General features: G+C 40.4%; 1 protein-coding gene across 4 annotated transcripts in view; it reads left to right on the plus strand.

The window, feature by feature from the left end:
• Positions 1–20,382, plus strand: part of Drosha (drosha ribonuclease III) — a 118,132-nt gene that overhangs the window by 16,214 nt on the left and 81,536 nt on the right. For all 4 annotated transcript variants that reach the window (XM_046422296.2, XM_046422297.2, XM_046422299.2 and 1 more), the window contains 7 exons: positions 42–152; positions 376–607; positions 1,985–2,126; positions 4,197–4,351; positions 7,703–7,783; positions 16,476–16,562; positions 19,102–19,188. In XM_046422296.2, the coding sequence (XP_046278252.1) occupies positions 42–152; positions 376–607; positions 1,985–2,126; positions 4,197–4,351; positions 7,703–7,783; positions 16,476–16,562; positions 19,102–19,188 (895 nt within the window). The remainder of the gene's footprint in view (positions 1–41; positions 153–375; positions 608–1,984; positions 2,127–4,196; positions 4,352–7,702; positions 7,784–16,475; positions 16,563–19,101; positions 19,189–20,382) is intronic.

Genomic DNA, 20,382 nt, shown 5'->3' on the forward strand with positions numbered 1-20,382 from the left:
GGAAAGTTTCCAAATATTTCCCAAATATCTTTCTTTCCTAGGAGTTATGGTTTACCAGCTGTTCCTGAACCTGCTGGGTGCACACCAGAATTACCTGGGGAGATTATTAAAAATACAGATTCTTGGGCCCCACCCTCGGAGATTGTGAATCAGTAAGTAGATCTGGGGTAAGGTCTGGGAATTTGTGTTTTTAAACAAAGAAACTGCGGATGATTCTGATGCTACTGGATGGGTGTTTGGGAATCCCTGGTTTTTAATGAAAAGTAAATTTGGTGGCTTGGCATGGCATATTTATTTAGGTGAAACATGCAACAAATAATTTATATCATAGAAGAGCATTTTTAAAAATTATAAAATTATTTTCCCATTATGAAGCCGATCCCCAAGCAGGGAGAGGAAGAGAGCTCGTTGGGAGGAAGAAAAAGACAGATGGAGTGACAGCCAGAGCTCCGGCAAAGAGAAGAACTACACATCTATCAAGGATAAAGAGCCTGAGGAGACACTGCCTGACAAAAATGAGGAGGAGGAAGAAGAACTCCTTAAGCCGGTGTGGATTCGATGTACCCATTCAGAAAACTACTACTCCAGCGACCCCATGGATCAAGTGGTAGGTCTAAAGCAGGAGAGAAGCTGTAGACCAGGGTTTCTTCGTCTGTTGGCATTTTGGGCCAGATAACTGTTGGCATTTTGGGCCAGATAATTTTTTATGGGTGCTGCCCTGTGTACTGTAGGATGCTTATTTTTTAGCATCTCTGGGCTCTACCTATTAGATGGCAGTAGCACCCCTACCCCAGTTGTTACAACCAAAAGTGTCTTCACATATTGCTGTCTATCTTCTGGGAGGAAATCATCCCCAACTGAGAATCACTGCTCTAGACAAAAGCTGTTTTAAAAAGCCAAAGGAGAAGAGTAAGTTAAGTATGTATCCTGCATTTTTTATGACACTGATAGTCTCAATACTGGTAGTCTCACCTGTGACTAGTTTAGGCAGTTTGTGGTGTATGTTATATGAGTATGTGTTGTTCTCCCTAAACGGAAAAAAGGGGAGAATGTGAGCTCTCTTTTTGAAGTATATCTTCAATCAAAGGATCACCAGCCATTAAGTCTCTTATACATCTTGCCTGATTTGGGAAGGGGAACCAAGGTCATCTTTGCTGCCTGTAGAGAGGAGTGTTGATACATGTGCTATTGGCAATGGATCATGCCTTTGTAGCAGGCACTGTCATTGCTACTGTGGACCCCATGACTTCTTCCACACACTCGCTGCTCTCCTTTTTCTCTCTTCTATCTTAATTTTACTTCATTTTATTTCCCATCACTCTTTCCTCTATTCCTCTCTTCCCCACAGAGATTATGCCTTCATTCCATTAATGTGGGCATATTTGCCACAGGGTATACATATTATAGTGTTCGTTAATTAAATGAATGAATTAATTAAAGGAATGTCTGACTAAGATTTAGGGCTTAAAAATTGGAAGATGTTAACTTAGTGCATAGAATTTGTTAAGAGAAGGTTATGTTTGGATTTAAAAAAAATACAGATGCTCCTTGATTTAGGGTGGAGTTATGTCCCAATGAACCATCATGAGTTGAAAATATCTTAAGTACAAATTCATTTAACATCTAACCTGCCAAACACAATAATGTTTGGCATTATCCTATGTTAAATGTGCTCAGAACAATTATGTTAGCCTGCATTTGTGCAAAATCATATAACACAAATCCTGTTTCACAAATAAGTGTTGAATAGCTCCCATAATTTATTGAATACCTATACTCAAAAAACACTGGCAGCATAGTGCTCAGTGGAGCGTGGGGTGATTCCCGTAGCAGTGGTGTGACTGACTGGGACTGGTGGCTTGCTGCCACTGCCCAGTATCTCAAGGGAGTGTTGTAAAAACTCTGTTTACTTATGAGGTCTTTTGTATGTTTGATATGGTCTTTGTAGATACATTTCTTCTTATTGATCCTTTATTTTGAAAAGGGAGATTCTACTGTAGTTGGGACAAGTAGGCTCCGTGACTTATATGACAAATTCGAGGAAGAGTTGGGGAGCAGGCAAGAAAAGGCCAAGGCTGCTAGGCCTCCATGGGAGCCTCCGAAGACAAAGCTAGATGAAGATTTAGGTGAGTGGAAGAGTCATCAGACCAAGACTGTGCTCTTATTACTGCTCAATCCTGGCCATTTGGGAAGTGTCCTTCAGAGTCCAAATTGAAATTTCCTGTTTTTATTTTCAGCAGAATACATAGCAGGGGGACCTTCTTCTTTTTGATCTTATTTTCCTATAATTATATTCAGCAGAATATGTAAAAGATAATATATGCCAGGCTTGCTAACAAGTGTAACAAGACGAGGATAGCACCTGTTCTAGTAGCTCCGACTCGGAAATTTTTGACATAGAGCTATCCAGTCTTAGAATCAGAGGGACTATAGTCCAGGGTTTCTCCAAGTGAAGAAGCTATACCCCATTCCTCTAAAGAGGGGCAGACAGTGTGTCTTTGCCCTTTCTGTTGCCAGGTGCTCCTGATGTGATGAAGAAACAGCTGTGGCCCACCTTGTTCAAGGGCTTTTCTGCTTACACAGTCAGTTTCTATAACCTTTTCACATGATGGTCTAGTTTTTCCAGTGTTCTGAGGTTCCAAGTAGGTGTTGATATTTTTTTATTTTTTATTTTTTTTGCAGGGTGGGCGGTACCCAGGATTGAACTCAGGGACACTTGGCTACTGAGCCATATTCCCAGCCCTATTTTGTATTTTATTTAAAGATGGAGTCTCACTGAGTTGCTTAGTGCCTCACTGTTGCTGAGGCTGGCTTTGAACTCGTGATCCTCCTGCCTTAGCCTCCTGACCAATGAGATTACAGGTGTGTGCCACTGTGTCTGGCTGGTGTTGAAATTTTTGAGGATAGAAATGCTTTTACTACTCTGTATCCTTGGCTTCTAATAGGATGCCATGCATAGATGAGGCATTTGGTTTGCTCTTCCTCCGTATTGTTCTCTCTGGCTTGTCTGTCCACCTTTGTTATGTCTCAGATGCTGAAAGGAAGTACCCATAGTGATAAAAGCACTGAGTCGGAAGCCAGATGGCCTGGGTTGGAATCCCTGATCCATCACTTACTTCATAGGTGACTTTGGACAAATATTTAATCTCTCTGTGCCTTTGTTTTCCCATCTATAAAATGGGCACAACCATAGCATCTACCTGTTGGTACAACTGTTATTATGCTGCTGCTACATTAGTTTCTAATACGATTAATCTAACTTTTGGGTCTTTTAAAAAATTATGGTGGAATACGTGTAACATAAAATTTACCATCTTAATAATTTTAAATGTCTAGTTCAGTAGTAGAAGGAATGTACATGTTTGGCCACTGATTTCCAGTAAAAGTTTGTACCCATTAAGCAATAATTCTCCCCAGAGTCCCTCACCTTGGGCCCTGGCAACCACCACTACTTTCTGTCTCTATGAATTTCACTACTTCAGGTACCTTATATAAGAGGAATCATGCAGTATTAGTGTTTTTGTGACTGGGCTATTACATTTAGCATATTGTTTGTCTGTTTTTGCCCAGTCACTTTCAAGGAGTAAAATCTTTTATCTACTACTGAGAGAAAAAAAACTGCAAAATCTTCAAATTTTTTTTTTTAAATGTTGCATTTACCACCTTCATTCTGGCATTTGAAACACTTCCAGTCCCTCTGGCTTCCAATATTTTTCTGTGGAGCCATTGCTGTAGCCAGATTCCCTACTCTTCTTACCTGTGTGCTTTGCCTGCAGCTCTCCCTCTCCATTCCTTTCCCCTTCCTTTCTCTTCCAACTCCTCCTCTCCCTTCTCAGTGCCTGGGTTACATGTGCCTCTTCCATGAAGTCCTCTCTGACTTTTTGGATCACAGTGACTTTTCCCTTTTCTGAATCATTACAGTATTTGTAAGTGTAAAATCACAAACTACTATGTTACTTCACTTTATCTAGCGTTGTTCCTTAGTTCTTCTTTTCTCTGTAAAATTTTTATTTTCTTTGCTTCCCCAACTAGATTATTGCCCCAATTACATTACTGCCTTAGGCTTAGCAGTTTTTGGTACACAGTAGACCCTCAAGTATTTGCTGGAAGATAAACGACTGACCTTACATTGAGAGTTTCAGGTGATTTGAAAGTCCACACAAGAACCATTTGTTAATTTCTTTAATTTCTACTAGAGAGCTCCAGTGAATCTGAATGTGAGTCTGACGAGGATAGCACCTGTTCTAGTAGCTCCGACTCAGAAGTTTTTGACGTCATTGCAGAAATCAAACGCAAAAAAGCCCACCCTGACCGACTTCATGATGAACTTTGGTACAATGACCCAGGCCAGGTGCGTGCGTTTTTATGCCCTTGCTATGAAGGTTGCAAACCCACACATCACATTTATGGCTCTGGGCTCAGAAGATGCATGTTGGCTGGTATTGAAATAGAATTTTACTCTCAAGGTTATGTGTTAGTTTTTCAGGGTTTATTTCTTTTCTGCTTCAGAGTTCATCTCCAAAACATAAGCACCAGAGCAGCTGTTCTTGAATCACAGTTGACGATGTTTGTAAATTCTATGTTGGGGAGCAGGGTAATGGTGCTGCCTCATTAAACTTGGAGTAACAGGTAGGAGACAAATGGTAGGATGAGAAAGAGAACTTTTATGTCTTTTTGAAAGCATTTCACCTAGAAGGTATTTTGCTGTAAAATAGTAAACAAAATAGCAGTATGAAACTTCGTGTTTTTTAATTAGTGATAGTCACAAGTCCTGGTAGGTTCTCTTCTTTGTTACATGTTCAAGCTAATGATGTAACGGCTGGACTATTTTTATTTTTAATTACTATTTTTTTGAAGTAATATATAATAGCATCTTTATAAAAGATTTGTACCTTTCAAATAGAGAGTACATACAAAAATGGGATCTTTCATGCATGTGAAATTATTAAGCATATTAAAACATCTACATGTTTTATAAAATAATTTGAAATTTATATTTTGTAAATAAATTCACACCAACCTCTACTATTAGAATGCTATTCTCCTGGTTCTTGTTAGATGATAGCTATTGGGAAAAAACCTTTTTTGATACAATTATATGTTTAGGATGACCAGCAAAAATGTATTTTATGGTGCCTTGGAATTGAACAGAAGTGTTTGCAAAGTGCTGACTCATTTTAAAATTTATTTTTATATATTGATCATGTATATAGCTTTCTTTTTTATTGAGTTGTGATTCACATGTTATAATTTACACACCAGTTTACAATTTATTCTTATTTTTTGATACCAGGGATTGAAACCAGGGAGCGTTAGCCACTGGGGCATATCCCCAGCCCATTTTATTTTTTATTTTGAGACAGGGTTGTTGCACAGGGCCTCGCTGGCTTTGAACATGCTATCCTCCTGCCTCAGCCTGAGCTGAGCTGCTGGGATCATAGGTGTGTACCACCACGTCGAGTAATTCATTGTTTTTTATTGTATTCACAAGGTTGTACAACCGTCACTATAATGCAATTTCAGAACATTTTGGTCTTCACCTCCAAAAAATCTTTCCCCATATGTTTTCTTTTTTTTAGATTGGCTGTTGTTCTGTCAAGAAGCACCCATTGTTACTTGTGTGGATTCTTATTCCCTTTGGAGATTTGCCAGGGCTTCTATATCATCCCTCTGTTTTGTTTATTGATTTTGGTTTTGTGTCCTCTGAACAGTTGTACTTTGTAAATGCTGATCTGTGTAGGAGCCACGACCAATAAAAGGCAAGAATGTAGGATGTCTGCTTCCCTGGAAGACATGAACATCAAGCAGTTTCCACATTTTTCATCACAAGTTATAACTGGCATTAGGAGTGTGTTGTGGTTTTTGATGGAATCTTATTATATCTCTTATTTGCCAGCTGTTACTTTAGATGTCTTAAGAATATATATTTTGGATAGTAATGTTATTTCTATGCTATACCACCTGGAGCTTTAGATTTCCTGAAAGACTAAGGAAAGCTTCTTACTTTAATATTTCTTTTCATAGTCTTATTGATATATTTTAATTTATATTTTAATTGGTCACAGTGAATTACAAATCTCTAGAACTTTATTTTTTCCCCATTATATCCAATGTAGTTTTAATGTTTTTTCCTCCCTTCATTGTTTTGTTGGTGCACATTCTGATGGGGTTTGTTGTTACGTATTCAATACATAACCTACACATAATATAACTATAAATTTGGCCAATATCACTCCCCAGAATTTGTCCCCTCCTTCCCACCTTGGACCTTTTCCTTTATTAATCTCCCTTTGATTTTCATGCAGATCCCTAGGACTTTAAAGAAATATGTGTAGGTATATAGTTTTCCCTTGTTAGCCAAGGGGGGGGATTAGTTCCAGGGGCCCCACAGATAACAAATTGCACTGATGCTGGAGTTACTTATATAAAATAGCATAGTATTTCTATATAACCTACACACATCATCTGATATAACTTTTAAGTCATCTGTATGTTACTTATATTACCTCATGCAATGTAAATGCTGTGTAAATTGTCAACTGTATTAGTTAGGGAATGACAAGAAAAGAAAGTCAGAACATGTTCAGTACATTTGTACTGGATAAACTTGTGAAACCAGCTTTTAAGACCCTTTAGATTTTGATTTCAGTTTTCCTTTGTTCTTTTTGCCCACATGAATAATCCATTCCATATTTTTGGGTCTCACATCTTGGAGCATAACGTGGGATTTCTGCCTTCTCTTTTTCTTTTATGCATGCTGGTGCCTTGTGTGGGTTATCTTCTTGTCGTGTCTTGTCTAATCCTCCACTTTTCATCTCTGAAGCCTTTCTGACCAGCCATGGCAACCCCAGTGGTACGGCTATTCAAACTGAGTTCCTCTTTCTTTTAAATTACTAAATACAGGGCTGGGGATGTGGCTTAGTGATAGAGTGCTTATATTGCACGCATGAAATCCTGGCTTCAGTCTCCAGCACCACAAAGAATGAATAAATAAATAATAAAAAAATAAATAAATTACTAAGTACCTCATTTGTTCTCCATTCTAGAATAAATATTCCTTGAGTACATAGACTCTGTGCTATTTATCCCCCTTTGCTTAGCACTCATCTTTCTATCTAAGGAGCATCAAAATTATTCACTTATTGAGTCATGGGTGTGGAGTTCAAACCAGTAAAATGAATTCAGGAGAAAGCAGATGCATTTGAACCTGACTAGTGTTGAGAGTTTTTCTGGTTTCAGTAGACATTTTCTTCTTTCTGCTTCAGAGGTACCTTAAATTTTTCTTTTTTAAAATGGTTAATCTGCAGGTTACCTTCAAAGCATTCTATGATTTCTCCAGGATATAAAATATGCTTTTTTTTTTTTTTGTGAAAGTCATTTTTCCTGAAATAAGTAAAAAAAAAAAAATTCCTAAAAAGAGGTAGGTGATGACGGGGGCAAACAGAGTGCTGACACTGATATTTCCTGCTTGGCTGCACAAATAACTTGGGAATCCAGTGTTGTCATACAGTTTCTCTTTATCAGACAATATAGACAGTTTGCAGCTTTATTGGTTTTGGAACATCCCTTTAATCTCCTAACCGTGACAGCCTCTTCAGAGCCTCAGTACTCATGACATTAAAGCCTGCAGTTTCCAAGGCGTCAACGGGCATGGTGTGGATTGTCCCCTTAATAAAAACGAATTACATTCTGTTTTTGACAGATGAATGATGGACCACTCTGCAAATGCAGTGCAAAAGCGAGACGCACTGGAATTCGGCACAGCATTTATCCTGGAGAAGAGGTAACTGGCTTGGGTTACGATATTTGTAAGTACTGAGGACAGATGCTGTTGCTGTTCTTTTCCCACTAAATGATTTAATGACATCAAAATTGTCTTTTCATATTCCCTGGAATTCTCTGTTATTAAAAATTGCTGAGGAAAAGAACTTGGGTTTTGAGGGTAGAGTGCAGCACATGTTATCAAGGAAACTTTGAAAGGATTTGGAAAGCCCACTATATAAATTAGGTATGATGTATTTGATATGTGTCTTATTGTTTTATACATTCTAAAATTGTATATATTACAGTAATTTCCATGTTTTCATCATAAATAGCTATGAATTGCCCATGAGAAACATAACTATTCCATTGTGGTTCTGTTTCCTTCATTTTTTCTGTTACTTTTTTATTTTTATAAGGTATTTTCATTAATCCCAGGATTATCATAGTGAATATAAATTTTTAGTTTCCACTTAAGACTTATTTGAGGATATAATAATAATAATAATTGAAGTAATGACTATGAGAGTGCCTAATTGAGATAGTTGCCTCACTTCCCTTGTCTTTGGAAGTCTTTGATCATAGCAAGGCAGTGTGGGACAAGGTGGCATCTGTGGGCATCAGTGCATTGCCCCAGGTTGGGAGCTCTGAGATATTGATTAGGGACCAACACCTGTAGTAAGGAGGGAGCACGGCCAGGACAGAGCAGAGGGAGAGTTATGCTGATGTGGGCCTGCTTATGTCTGGCTTGTGGGGATTTTCTTGTGTTGGTCTGAGTGGCCTTCTTCTCTCTACTTCCCTTTAGTCCCCAGAGCAGCCTTCCCAGAAGGACACGACTTTGGGAGAGGGGGCTCTGCAGCTGAGACTGACCCAGATGAGCTGGCCATGAGGAACTGTCGGCTGCCTCTGCAAGCTGCTGGCTTTCCCCACAGCTTGGCAGACTCCATTTATTATTCCTTGATGGAAATGGAGTAGCTGGTGGTACCAGTTGAGCTCATGTATGCAAGAAAAACAAAACAGTACATGTATATTCCTGTCTAGATGGAAGTGGCAGTTTGTCTCCTCGAGGACTGGTGCCATTTGGGGGCTCAGTGTGAGTCACTGTAGTTGGCCAGTTGAAGTTTGGCAGTGGCATTTACCTTAGTTAGCTTAGCCTGGGTAAAAGGTGTTTGTGCTGTTGAGCTCTGTTACTGGGGGCCACTTTATGTGCCCATCCTGTCCAATCTGGGGTAGCTGAGGACAGGCACCAGCTACTATAGTCTTTTTGTCTCGGTGGTGCTCTGTTACCTGTTTTGAGATGGTTACTCTGATTGACACCCATATTTGATTTAGAAATCATCACTTTCCCTTCTGTGTGGTCCTCACAAGTCCCTCATAATGTCTCCACTGCAAGACTGTCATCCCTGACTTTCTAGTCTTTTCCCTTTTGGGTCCTGCACCAGCTGGCAGAGCCACATGCTTCTGTATGAGTCCATTTTTATTCTAGCTTCAGGCCACTTCTCTTTCCACAGAAGTGCATGACCAAGTATATTGCCTGAAACTGTCCATTGGGGAGATTTTCCCTTATCTTTGTCTTTCAAAACCATCCCTGAGTGAGGCTATAGTGTAGTCCATTTTTGATTTGTACTTTCTTACTCTCTGACCTGTTTGCAAGCCAAGGTTTGTCTTTTTCCTTTGCTTTCATCCCTACATCCTCCCTTGCCTGAGGGAAGGGTGGTGGTATAACAGTGATGGCGCCTTAGGGATCAGGGCCTTTTGCCCTTGTAGCTCCTTTGTGCTATGTTCCTATTACGCTTGACTCTGGATGTGTCACCTCCATCTTATGATGGATTATTGCCTGTGCCACTCAACTTCATTGCCTGATGGGACTGAAGGAATCCAGCTTATGATGAGCTTGTCTGCCACAAGTCAACCTAGTGTCCCTGGACCAGGCTTTCTACTTCTACCAGGGCCCATAAGCACCCTAGGAGTTTTTTCAAAGCACATAGTTCATCATTACAGATAGGATGGCCTTGCTCCCGAACACCATAGACCAGCATTGTGATTTTCTCAGTGTGACCTACTACTGTCTCCTCTTGGCATCTTTTCCCATCAACATGGTAGGATCTTATGAGTTGTTTGGTTGCAGTGAACAGGACTGATTGTACTTTGGTCTGGAACTACTTAGCCCTTCCTCACTTGGGCTGTGCTCAGTGCTGGCAGCCTTTGGTGCCACCTGTAAATTGTCCAAAGCAATCTTCAGAGGATTATGCTGCCTCCTGGACCTGAGGAGACCACCAGTGTTTTTTTTTTTTTTTTCCCCTTCATTCCAGGGAGTGGAAGATACACTCATTTTTCTTTTACTTTGGAGGAAATGTCTTGGCACCCCAGACTACTGGACTTCTAAAAATTGTGTGGCTGCAGTAGGCCCCTGAATTATTGTAAGTTTCTCTCTTGTCCTGGGTAGTACATGTGTTTGACCAAGGCCTCTAACCTGACGAGTAGAATGTCACAGTCATACTGGAGCCATGTGATGTTCTGCAGTATGTCCAGATAGTTGGGAACTCTGTGGATGTTATGACAGGGTGGGAGAGTTGACAGAGCACTAGGGCTAAACCGTTAATGTTGTCTGTGAAACATTCTGAACCCCATTTATGACTGGGATGGAAAAAACACATTCACCAAGTTGGTTGCCATGTATTTTGTTCCTGAGTTCATTAGTTGATTAGGGACCAACACCTGTAGCAAGGAGGGAGCACGGCCAGGACAGAGCAGAGGGAGAGTTATGTGGGCCGCTTATGCCTGGCTTGTGGGGATTTTCTTGTGTTGGTCTGTTTTCACTGCTGGATATGGTAGTACACACCTGTAGTCCCACTGACTTGGAAGCCTGAGGCAGAAGTATCACAAGTTCATGGACAGCCTGGATAACTAGAAGGGGTAGGATGTAGCTCAGTGGTAGAGTGCCCCTGGGTTCCATCCCTCAATACCATAAAAATGAACAAAGAAACAAACAAAACCTGTACTCACTAAGCTACGATACCTACCATGGCAGCTATGTATTCTGCCATCTCATTTAGGATCCTTCAGGGGTCAGATTGATAAAATAACAGATGTCCTTCACCCCTGTGTCCTTCAAATTCTTAAGGGTGGCACTGATTTCTATTGTCCCCAGAATGCACTATTGTTTTTGGTAGTTGGGTAAGGGATGGTGGTAGTGGTAATTCTAGTGGCTTTTGTTTGGTCTTCCCATCATGACTTCTTAACTCCACAGGTCCAGGACCCAATGTAGAGTGGTGCAATCTGTTGAGTTATGTCAGTTCCAAAGATGAATTTGAGGACTAGGAAAATAAACCCTGGGTAGATCTGTGGATTCAGTAGACTCTATAAGCCAGACCTCAACCAAGACTCCATTTATTATCTTGGCTTCATATTCTTCAGGGATTATGCAGGTGCTGTGTCCAGTGCTTCTTGAACCCTCTTGGGTAGTCCCTTTCTCCAGTGTACAGTTCCTTGGGTAAATGGCCACAGGCCCCTTTGAGAAAGGGCATTGTTGTCATCACCATTTCTACTCGTTATAGTGTTTGAAAATCCGTCCAAAAATCCGTCCTCCTGAAATCTGGCCACCTCTTCTGGCAAGGAATTTCAATCCAAAAAATATGTCAGTTCTAGAAGTAGCCAAAGGATAGTGTGACTATTTACTGGAGTGACCTGCCCTCGCCTCTTGGTTATCCACAATTGATTCCTTCTGTTAGTACAAACTAAGTAGTACTCTTGTTGATTGCTCATTTATTTTGTACCCAAGAACATCATGCTCTGTTAACTGTTTCCCCTACTTTATGGTTCAGGCCCCCTTGGCTGCCACTTTGACTTTACTGATCACAATGATAATTATTTGACATGACTTATAGCAATTTGGCCCCATCACCTGGCCTTCCTTGTTTCAGGAGTCTGTTGTCCCCATTGTTGTTAACAAGCTCTGCCCTCTGATCCCTTGTCCTATAGTCAGCCCTGGCCTGTAGACGAGGCCACCACCTATCTTAGTGATGCAAAGCCCTTTTCACCACACATTGCTCTTGATGTGTGCTCTGGGGATTGTTTGGCATAGTTTCTAGCTGAAGATAGTATATCCACTCCAACGTGCCTACTTTCCTTGAATTTCTTCCTCCACCATTTACCATGGACAGTTCTGGAATTTCAGCATTACTCAGGTGAACCATGCTTTTTTCTGCTTTTGGAGGGCATCTTAGTAGGGAGTTCCCAGCATCTCCTGGTATCTTGAATCTGAGTATTCCAAAGTCAGTGAACTATTTCCTCATCACTTTTATTTTCTGGCACCTTAGTGAAGCACTCTGAGTACCTGGTCTTCTGTAGACGCCTCTAGCTGCTGGCATGTGCTGGTTATTTCTTGTAGCTCCTTTGGGATATAAATTCTTTCTTCCCAGCACCTCTCCAGCTGGGTTATACTATGAAATAACTCTGATTATAGGTATGTTGGCCAGGAAGCAGATTGGTTGGATATTAGTTGTGTGTGTGTATGTACGCGCATGTGCACATACACACACACACACACAAACACACTGCTGCCTTGTAGGATCTTCCATTGTCTTTATCACAGGTGAGAGACTGCTCTTAACAGGGAGGGATGTGCCATCTCTGCAGAAGTAGAAGGTTTAGAGGAATCTGAGGAGTTAAAACCTAAATGTCCTCATCCCAGGTTTCTAGGGCCTTGACCTTGGCATAACAGACCTACCTTGGTGGCTGTCCATTGTTCTTCAAGTGTGGCTGCTTTTACAGGTGAGCCCTGGGCTTAGTCCTGGCTTTCTCTTGTCTCTCATTACAGGTGATCAGGGTTCTTGAGTGCCTCTGAGAAGCCTTCTGGCTTTCGCTTCTGCCTTCCAATTGCATTTTCTCCTCTGCTATTACATTTCTGAAGAGTAGTGGTTCCACAAGTGAGGTCTTCCAAGTAATATAAGCTTAAGAAATGCAGATTCTTAGCTTGACTCAGCTGCAGAGTCAAAAACTGGCTGTGGGAGTAAGTAATCAGAGATTTAGCAAGACTTCAGATGATTTCTGGGCAGACTAAGGATCGAGGAGCATGGTATAATGTCTATAGTGCTTAGCGGTTGCCATGTACTCTGCAAGGATAATAGCCCTTATCCTTCTAGCTACTTCTATTCTATAATCATAAGCACCTGATACATTATTGCCCCTGCTTCCACTGGTTCAGCTTCCTGGTTCAGTCTCTGAAAGTTTTAATGAGCCTGCTACCTGGTGTGTGAGGGGGTTATGTGCTCCACCCACTGCAGTGATGGGGTCCTCTTTGTTAGTTGGTCCTATCTGTTTGTCAGCTCTAAAATGTCATCTTAGTTTTTAAGTTCCTGCTTTCTTGGATCACTCCTGGTACCAACTACAACATATTGGGGTCTCTAGAATCAGATGCTAAGATGGTTTTGGAATGCAGGATATCTGTAGGAATAATGAACCCTATGAAAGGAAGAGGGTGTAAGGATTGGACAGAAGGATTAGCTGACCTATGAGTAAGGCCCAACAAAACCCCAGTCAACCTGGGGGTAATCTGTGGAGTGAATATTACCCAGTAGAATTGGGCTAAAATGGCAGAGCTCTTATACCTCTTCCAAGCTCAGTACCTGATGCTGGGGGACAAGACTCTGCACTGGGGAGAGATCCAGAAGGACCCAACAGCTGGAAGCTGTCTGTGTTCACACTTTGCAGAGCTGAGCAGTGAGTTCTTCCCTGAAAAGGCTGGGTGACACATCCCTATCTATCACAGCATACCCATTGATTCCAATGTTGCTTTTTTTTCCCCCCTCCATTTCAGTTTTCCTTTTTCCATGTTAAGGGCCATGCATGTTTTATTTCACCACCTCTTATAATTTTTTTATTTTTGCCTTGCAATTTATTCCTTTCACTGTTCTTATTTCCTATTAAAACTCACTGCTCTGATTTCTGAGATTAATTTTCCTGCTGTTTACAATTTATTTGTAAGTTTAGCCAAAGGTGATTTTGTGTTGTTTAACAAGTGAAAAGAAGATGATGTTAGGATTTTATATCTAGAAAGATCCTTAAGTCCTGTGGTCTGCATACCTGTCTAGTATATAATAATAGACATTGTGGCTATAAGGGGAACAATATCACTCAGGTGTTTCACCAGGTTGGTACTGCATGTCAGAAGTATGATATAGCTTGGTCTGTGGCTTCCTAATCTTGACTCAGGGATTTCCAGGAGACAGGGCCCCCTCAGCACAGATGCAGCTTTCATAAAGCTTAGAACGATCGCTTAAATGAGTAACCTAAACTTCCTTAAGTTGAAGGAACCACTTGGTAACTGATCCAGGATGAATATAGGTACAAGAAAGGGTAGAGACCCTGCTGATCAGTTGGTCATCTATCTCCCTGACTGTCTGGCTTGCTCTCACTATCCATCTTGTAGTAGTATTACCAGAATAAGCTGCCTGAGTATTAGATGCTGCCTAAGTTTTGTCTTTGATGTGATTTCAACTGAAGGGGAGAAGTAACTTGGGGAAGATGGTTAACAGGATCACCTGGGAGTCCTGAATATGATTTTTTGGAGATGAGGATGATATTCTTGTAAGCAAGTGAGTCATGATATCCCGACTGATGGGAGGATCAACAGAGTAAATGGGAACCAGCTTTGATCAAGAAATTGAGTAAAATCCCAGCTCCTCAGGAGGCTGAGGCAGCAAGATTGCAAGGTCAAGGCTAGCCTGGACAACATAGTCTTTAGAAGAAAAAAATAAAAGAGAGAGAGATTGGTAAATTCAATGAAGCCCTGTGGAATGCTCCATAGTGGGTCTAATTTTTTTAATTTTGTTTTTTGACCTGTTGCTGCCATCTCCATGCACTTTGTGTCTCTGTTGTGGAAATTGCCACCAGGAAAGATCTGCCAAAATTATTCTTAAGACCACTCTGGTTTTTGGAGGAAGGATGGTCTGGATGCCAGGGGGGGCATCTCTGGCTTGAAGAGCTGACCAGTGGGTGATGTGTCTCCAGCCCCTACTGTGCAAGAGGAGCTGCTGGCTCTGAAGTCTTGCCATCATGATGCATATCAAGAAGTCTAAGGAAAAGCTGATCTTCGGAGAGTTCCTCAGTTGTTGTCTGCCAGCAGAATTAGAAGAACATCTCCTGTTGGATCCCGGAACTAATGCCTTTAGCAAAGTCCTTAGAATCACCAAAATATCACTGCAAACTCCACGTCGCCTTTCCTGTCCCTCTTTGGACTCCTGCTGGGATAGCCTGTCTTCTCATGGGGTATTACCCACCCACTATGATGTCTATGAGGCACTGCTGGCCCACTAGCAGCACACCCAAGTTGTCCAGGCTTACCTTAGACTTTCATCACTTCATCTGGCCAGCCAGGAAGCTTGTGAGCTAGGGAGTGATGGTGCCAAGTGTGCTGGACTACCATTGGCTGCACCACAGACAGTACCAGTCACCACTGGGCACACAGTTGAGAAAACAGCTGCCACCTCCACATCTGGCATGGATGAGGAAGAACTCACCCAAACACCACAGTCTGCAAAGAGGCCTGCCCCTTGTGGATACACGTTCAAAGCCTGCTCAAAGACTGATGCAGGCACCCAGGGCGAAAGGCACTGCCTGGCTGTACTGTATGTACCTGACAGGATGTGGTCTGCAACTCATGGAAATACAACAGCTTGGCCACTCTCTCCAAAGATTGTAAGACCCATTACTGCAAAACTCTGTTAAACTTATGAAGCATGACCAGATGTGGCACAACTGGTGAGCAGACTTGTGCTGTTTCTGTACAGACTTGTGCTGTTTCTGCTGCAATGGCTGTGGCCTGGCAAGTGGCACACCCCAGCATGAATCCCCTTATGTTAGGGGCTGAAAATGACTGACATAAAGGTGAAGAAAGAAGAGCTACTAAAGCATTTAGGCAATGCTCCAGTGGGTTTATGAAGCCTTCATCCCCATAGCACAGGGATACCTGTGAGAGAGCCCTGAGCAGGCCACTGTGGGCAAGTGCTTTACAGTTGGCCAAACATCTTTTCTGGTGGTGCAGCCTCTGAATTTAATCAAGCTCCTCAGGTCCTTACCACCTGGGAAACACCAAGACACACCATCCAATAAAGTTTTCAAAGCAATAGCAGCCTGTCCTGCAGTGTACCACTCTCCCAGGCCTTTGTAGGCTCATGGCCCATGGGACGAGACCCAGTCCAGCTATTTGCACTATGGGTAAAGTGACATCTATTGGCACTTATGTCAAAGATGGCTCCCAAATTGCCTCATCTCCAGCAAGCCTCATGAGTTCCTCCAGACCCTCCTTGACGCTGACTTGACCTACTCTCCCACCTACCCGGACTGAAGAGCACCAGATCTTTGCCAGTGGCAGGCACCCCCAGGTGTACTTGGGTCTAGCCATTTTGCCTTAGGTGTCTCCATAGGCAACAATTGCCTGTTTACTGAACTCATATTTTGGTGGCTCAGAAGCCCATAGTTTGTGGCTTTATTGGACACTGGATCTCCGATCACTAGTCCATGGTAAAAGGGTTGAAAACTGGTTGGCCTGATCATTTTATTCATCTCATTAGCATTAAATTGAATTCTGTTCTTTCTGAGAGGGAATGCACATAAAACATCTTTTGACAGTGTGAGTCTGAAAATATAGTTCATTTTTAAGTAAGAATGTTTTCTGACTTACTTGTAAGCTCTATTTTTGTTCTTTTTCTTAGGCTATCAAACCCTGCCGCCCCATGACCAACAATGCTGGCAGACTTTTCCACTATCGGATCACAGTCTCCCCTCCTACAAACTTTTTAGTAAGTTCCTAATAAAATCAAATTGTATATAATTTAGTATGTAAATAGATTAAAATGTGAGTATGCTAAGTTACTGATTCAGTTCTTAAATGTTCTTTTCTTTTAAAAATATTTTTATGTTGATAAAATTGACCTTTATCATAATGGAAGTTTATTTCAGCTCCTCACCACTGTACTACTGTATACTTTTTCATTTGTATTATTGATGCTACATAATAACCAAATTCATAATGGCCAGTGAATTATGGAGCTGTTAGTTGAAGCAGTGGTGTGGGAAGAATGAAAACATTTCCGTATCTTTTAACTATTAGTGAATAGCTTATTTATTGTCTTGTGATCCAAACAAGAAAATCTATTGTATATTTATTATAATAATAATGGCACCTAATATTTTTGAACATGTACTATGTTCTTGGCACCATTCTAAGTGTTTAGCATGTATTCACTTAATTCTCACAATATACCTGTTCAAGTATATGTCCATTATCCACGTGGGGCATGGGTTTTATAGGTGAGGTTAAATAATTTGCTTGAGATTTCTCAGGTATCAAGTGGCAGGTGGTTATTTGAATCTAGGAATTGAGCTCCAGTGCTGGTACTTATATACTATTCTGTTATACTGTAGTGCCTCATAGAATGAAATTTATTTATTCTCATCAAGAGATTTCTATTTCAGAATTGGAATATTCAAAATTACATATTTTAATAATTTCATTGATAGTCATACATCATAAAATTCACCCATTTAAAGTATATGATTCATGATTTTTAATAAAAATCATCTTCACAATCTTAACTTGAGATCATTTTCCCCATCCTAAAAGAAACCTTGTGCCCATTAGTAGTCATTTCTTTCTTATCCTCAGCATTAGGTGGAGAGGATATTTTCTGTGCCTGTGGAGTTGCCTGTGTTGATATTTTTTATGTAAACATGTGGTCTTTTGTGTCTGACTTTTTTCATGTAGCATAATTAATTATTTTCAACAAAATGCCCATGTTGCAAGATGTGCCAGTACTACATTCCCTTTTTTTTTTTTTTTTGTGGTGTTGGGAATCAAACCCAGGGCCTCATGCATATGAGGCAAGCACTCTGTCACTGAGCTATGCCCCAGCCCCCTATTTAATTCCTTTTTGTGGCCAAATGATATTCCCTTACATTATGTGTGTATTTATAAAATAGATACACTATATTTGTCCATTCATCAGTTGATGGACATTCAGGTCATCTCCACTGTTTGCTATTATGGATGTAAACATTTGTGTACAAGTGTTTGTATGTGTTTCGATTTCCTCTGGATGTAGACCTACGACTGAAATTTCTGGTTCATATGATAACTCTATGTTTAATATTCTGAGGAACTGCCAAACTGTTGAGTTACTCAAATAGAATGCAACAGAATATTGGCAAAACGAATAATGTGTATTTGGATATTCTTTGATTGATCCTTCTTAAGTTCTTAATATATATATAATTTTTAAACAAATGATACTTATAGCCTACCTTATAACACATTCTTATGTGTCTATTATATTACCAACCTTGATAATTTGCTCCATATTTAACATTTAGGATTAAATATATGCTGAGCATGGTGGCACATGCCTGTAACCTCTGCAGCTTAGGAGGCTGAGGCAGGAAGATTGCAAGTTCAAAGATAGTCTTAGTAACGTAGGCCCTAAGCAACTTAGCAAGACCCTGTCTCTACATAAAATATAAAAAGGGCTGGGGATGTGTTGAGCATTCCTAGGTTCAATCCCTGCTATGAAAAAAGAAGAAGAAGAAGAATGTCATAAGGAAGAAAGTCTCATGGTTAGATCAAAATTTGTATCATTTACTAATTCAGTTTTTGGGTAATTAAGGTCTTTGAAATTGTATGGGAATTGATATATTGCATGTTTGGTGGGTTGGCCTCTCCTTGGAGAAGCTGGGATGGAGCTATGAACTTTGGCACCCTGAAGGCTTTAAGAGCCTTTTAGGCAGCTCTAGTCTTTACATATTGATGCCGAGTCTCTTTTTGTTTTTTATGTTTGAGTGAGCTGTGTAATTATCTTGTTCCATATTAGAACTTCTGTTAGTTCAGAAATATAGTTCAGTAAGAGGAGTGTTGTGGGATTAAATGAAACTAGTTCCTAGAACACTATATAACCCTTGTTTTTTTTTCTTTTTCTAAAATTTTTTTTAGTTATAGATGGACACAATATCTTTATTTTATTTTTATGTGGTGTTGAGGATCGAACCCAGTGCCTCAAGCATGCTAGGCAAGCACTTTACCACTGAGCCACGACCTTTTCTTTATGACACCGATAATTGGCTTCATTGTCTCAGGACATAAATACTGTACTTAATACTGAAGCCAGAGAAATCCACCACCCAGCGAATTCCATTTAAAATTAACTTTTGTATAAAGTTTGGAAAAATGATAGGCATGCACAAAGTTATCTTCATTTTTGCTCTTGATTACTCTGTATCCTGATGGATATCTGCACATGCAAATTGTGGTTTGTTTAAACTGCGTTTTGTGTTTCTGTTTACTTTTAGACTGACAGGCCAACTGTTATAGAATATGATGATCATGAGTATATCTTTGAAGGATTTTCTATGTTTGCGCATGCCCCTCTGACCAATGTAAGTATGTGCTGTTCTACTCCCTTTCTCTTTTCTCCACCTCCTTCTTTTTTCCTTGTCTTTCCTTCATATTTTTTTTTTTTCAAAAGTCAGAGTAGATTTCCCTTCTTCTGACTCCTAAGTAACATTTACTGTGCATCCTGCTGCATGAGCTGCAGGAAATCTGCAGCAGAGTGTCAGGTAGAAGTGTGACATCTGTGCTAATGAGTCACACATTGGATCCACATTAAATGGTGTAGGTAAACATGTGTCATTTTGAGAAAATAACATTTTGAGAGTGTGAAAGATTGAAAAAGGAAGATAAACTGTGGAATAATGTGTTAAAACTATTTTGGGTTGGTTGTCCTTCAACAGAAAGTTGGAAAGTTTTGAGGAGAAACTATTATGTCTCTGGGTGAAGGAAAGAGAAACAGCTTGTTAGCTGGAGCCTGATTAACTTCATACAGTTTTTTGCTTTCAAACCTCGGGAATATGTCTTTTGTAAGAGTCTTTAGGATATTTACACAGATATTATGAATATTTTGCTGGTAATCAGTTCAACTATGAGTATCTGTGAGTCCAGAGTCTCTGTTTCAAAGCTGTCAATCTTGGAATTGCCTCGTGTATTACTCCATATTCCAATTGGGTGTAGAGTAAATCAGGAGGCAGCTGTGCAGGAGAGGAGGCACAGCCGTGTGCTTTCCCTAGCTCTGGCTCTGGTAGAACTTACTGGATTATAATTATGGTGTGGCTACATCAAAATAGAGTGCTCTTTAATCCTTTCTGGCTTGGTTTCATGAAATGATATCTATGGTTAGAAAGTTATTTTAGTACTGTTTATTTAAGACATGGGATTCTTTTCCATCGAAGGCTAAGACCCCAAACTTGGCCTTACCTTGGCTTCTTTTTCACTTCATAGGTAGATGTAATTCGAAGTAGTGATTTAAAACGAATTGTTTTCCTAATTTTTTATTCCGTAGTATATTTTATCCTAGAGAATTTTCTTTGATAATGTTTATACTCTAAATGTAAAATGTAAAAGCATGTGATGTTCCACATTACATCTACCTCCCGGTGGACCATCTGTTCACCAATATAGAAAAGGGACCATTCTTACACAGCCTTTATGGTACTGGGCAGTTTTTGAATTTTAGTGATTCCCATGCTTTGTGTGTCTGTTCTAGGCACTCAAACCTTCCTTATACTAAAGCCTGC

The sequence above is a fragment of the Marmota monax genome, unplaced genomic scaffold, assembly GCF_021218885.2.
Source record: "Marmota monax isolate L192 unplaced genomic scaffold, Marmota_monax_Labrador192_F-V1.1 WCK01_AAM20220418_F8-fsc00077, whole genome shotgun sequence".
Lineage (NCBI taxonomy): Eukaryota > Metazoa > Chordata > Mammalia > Rodentia > Sciuridae > Marmota > Marmota monax.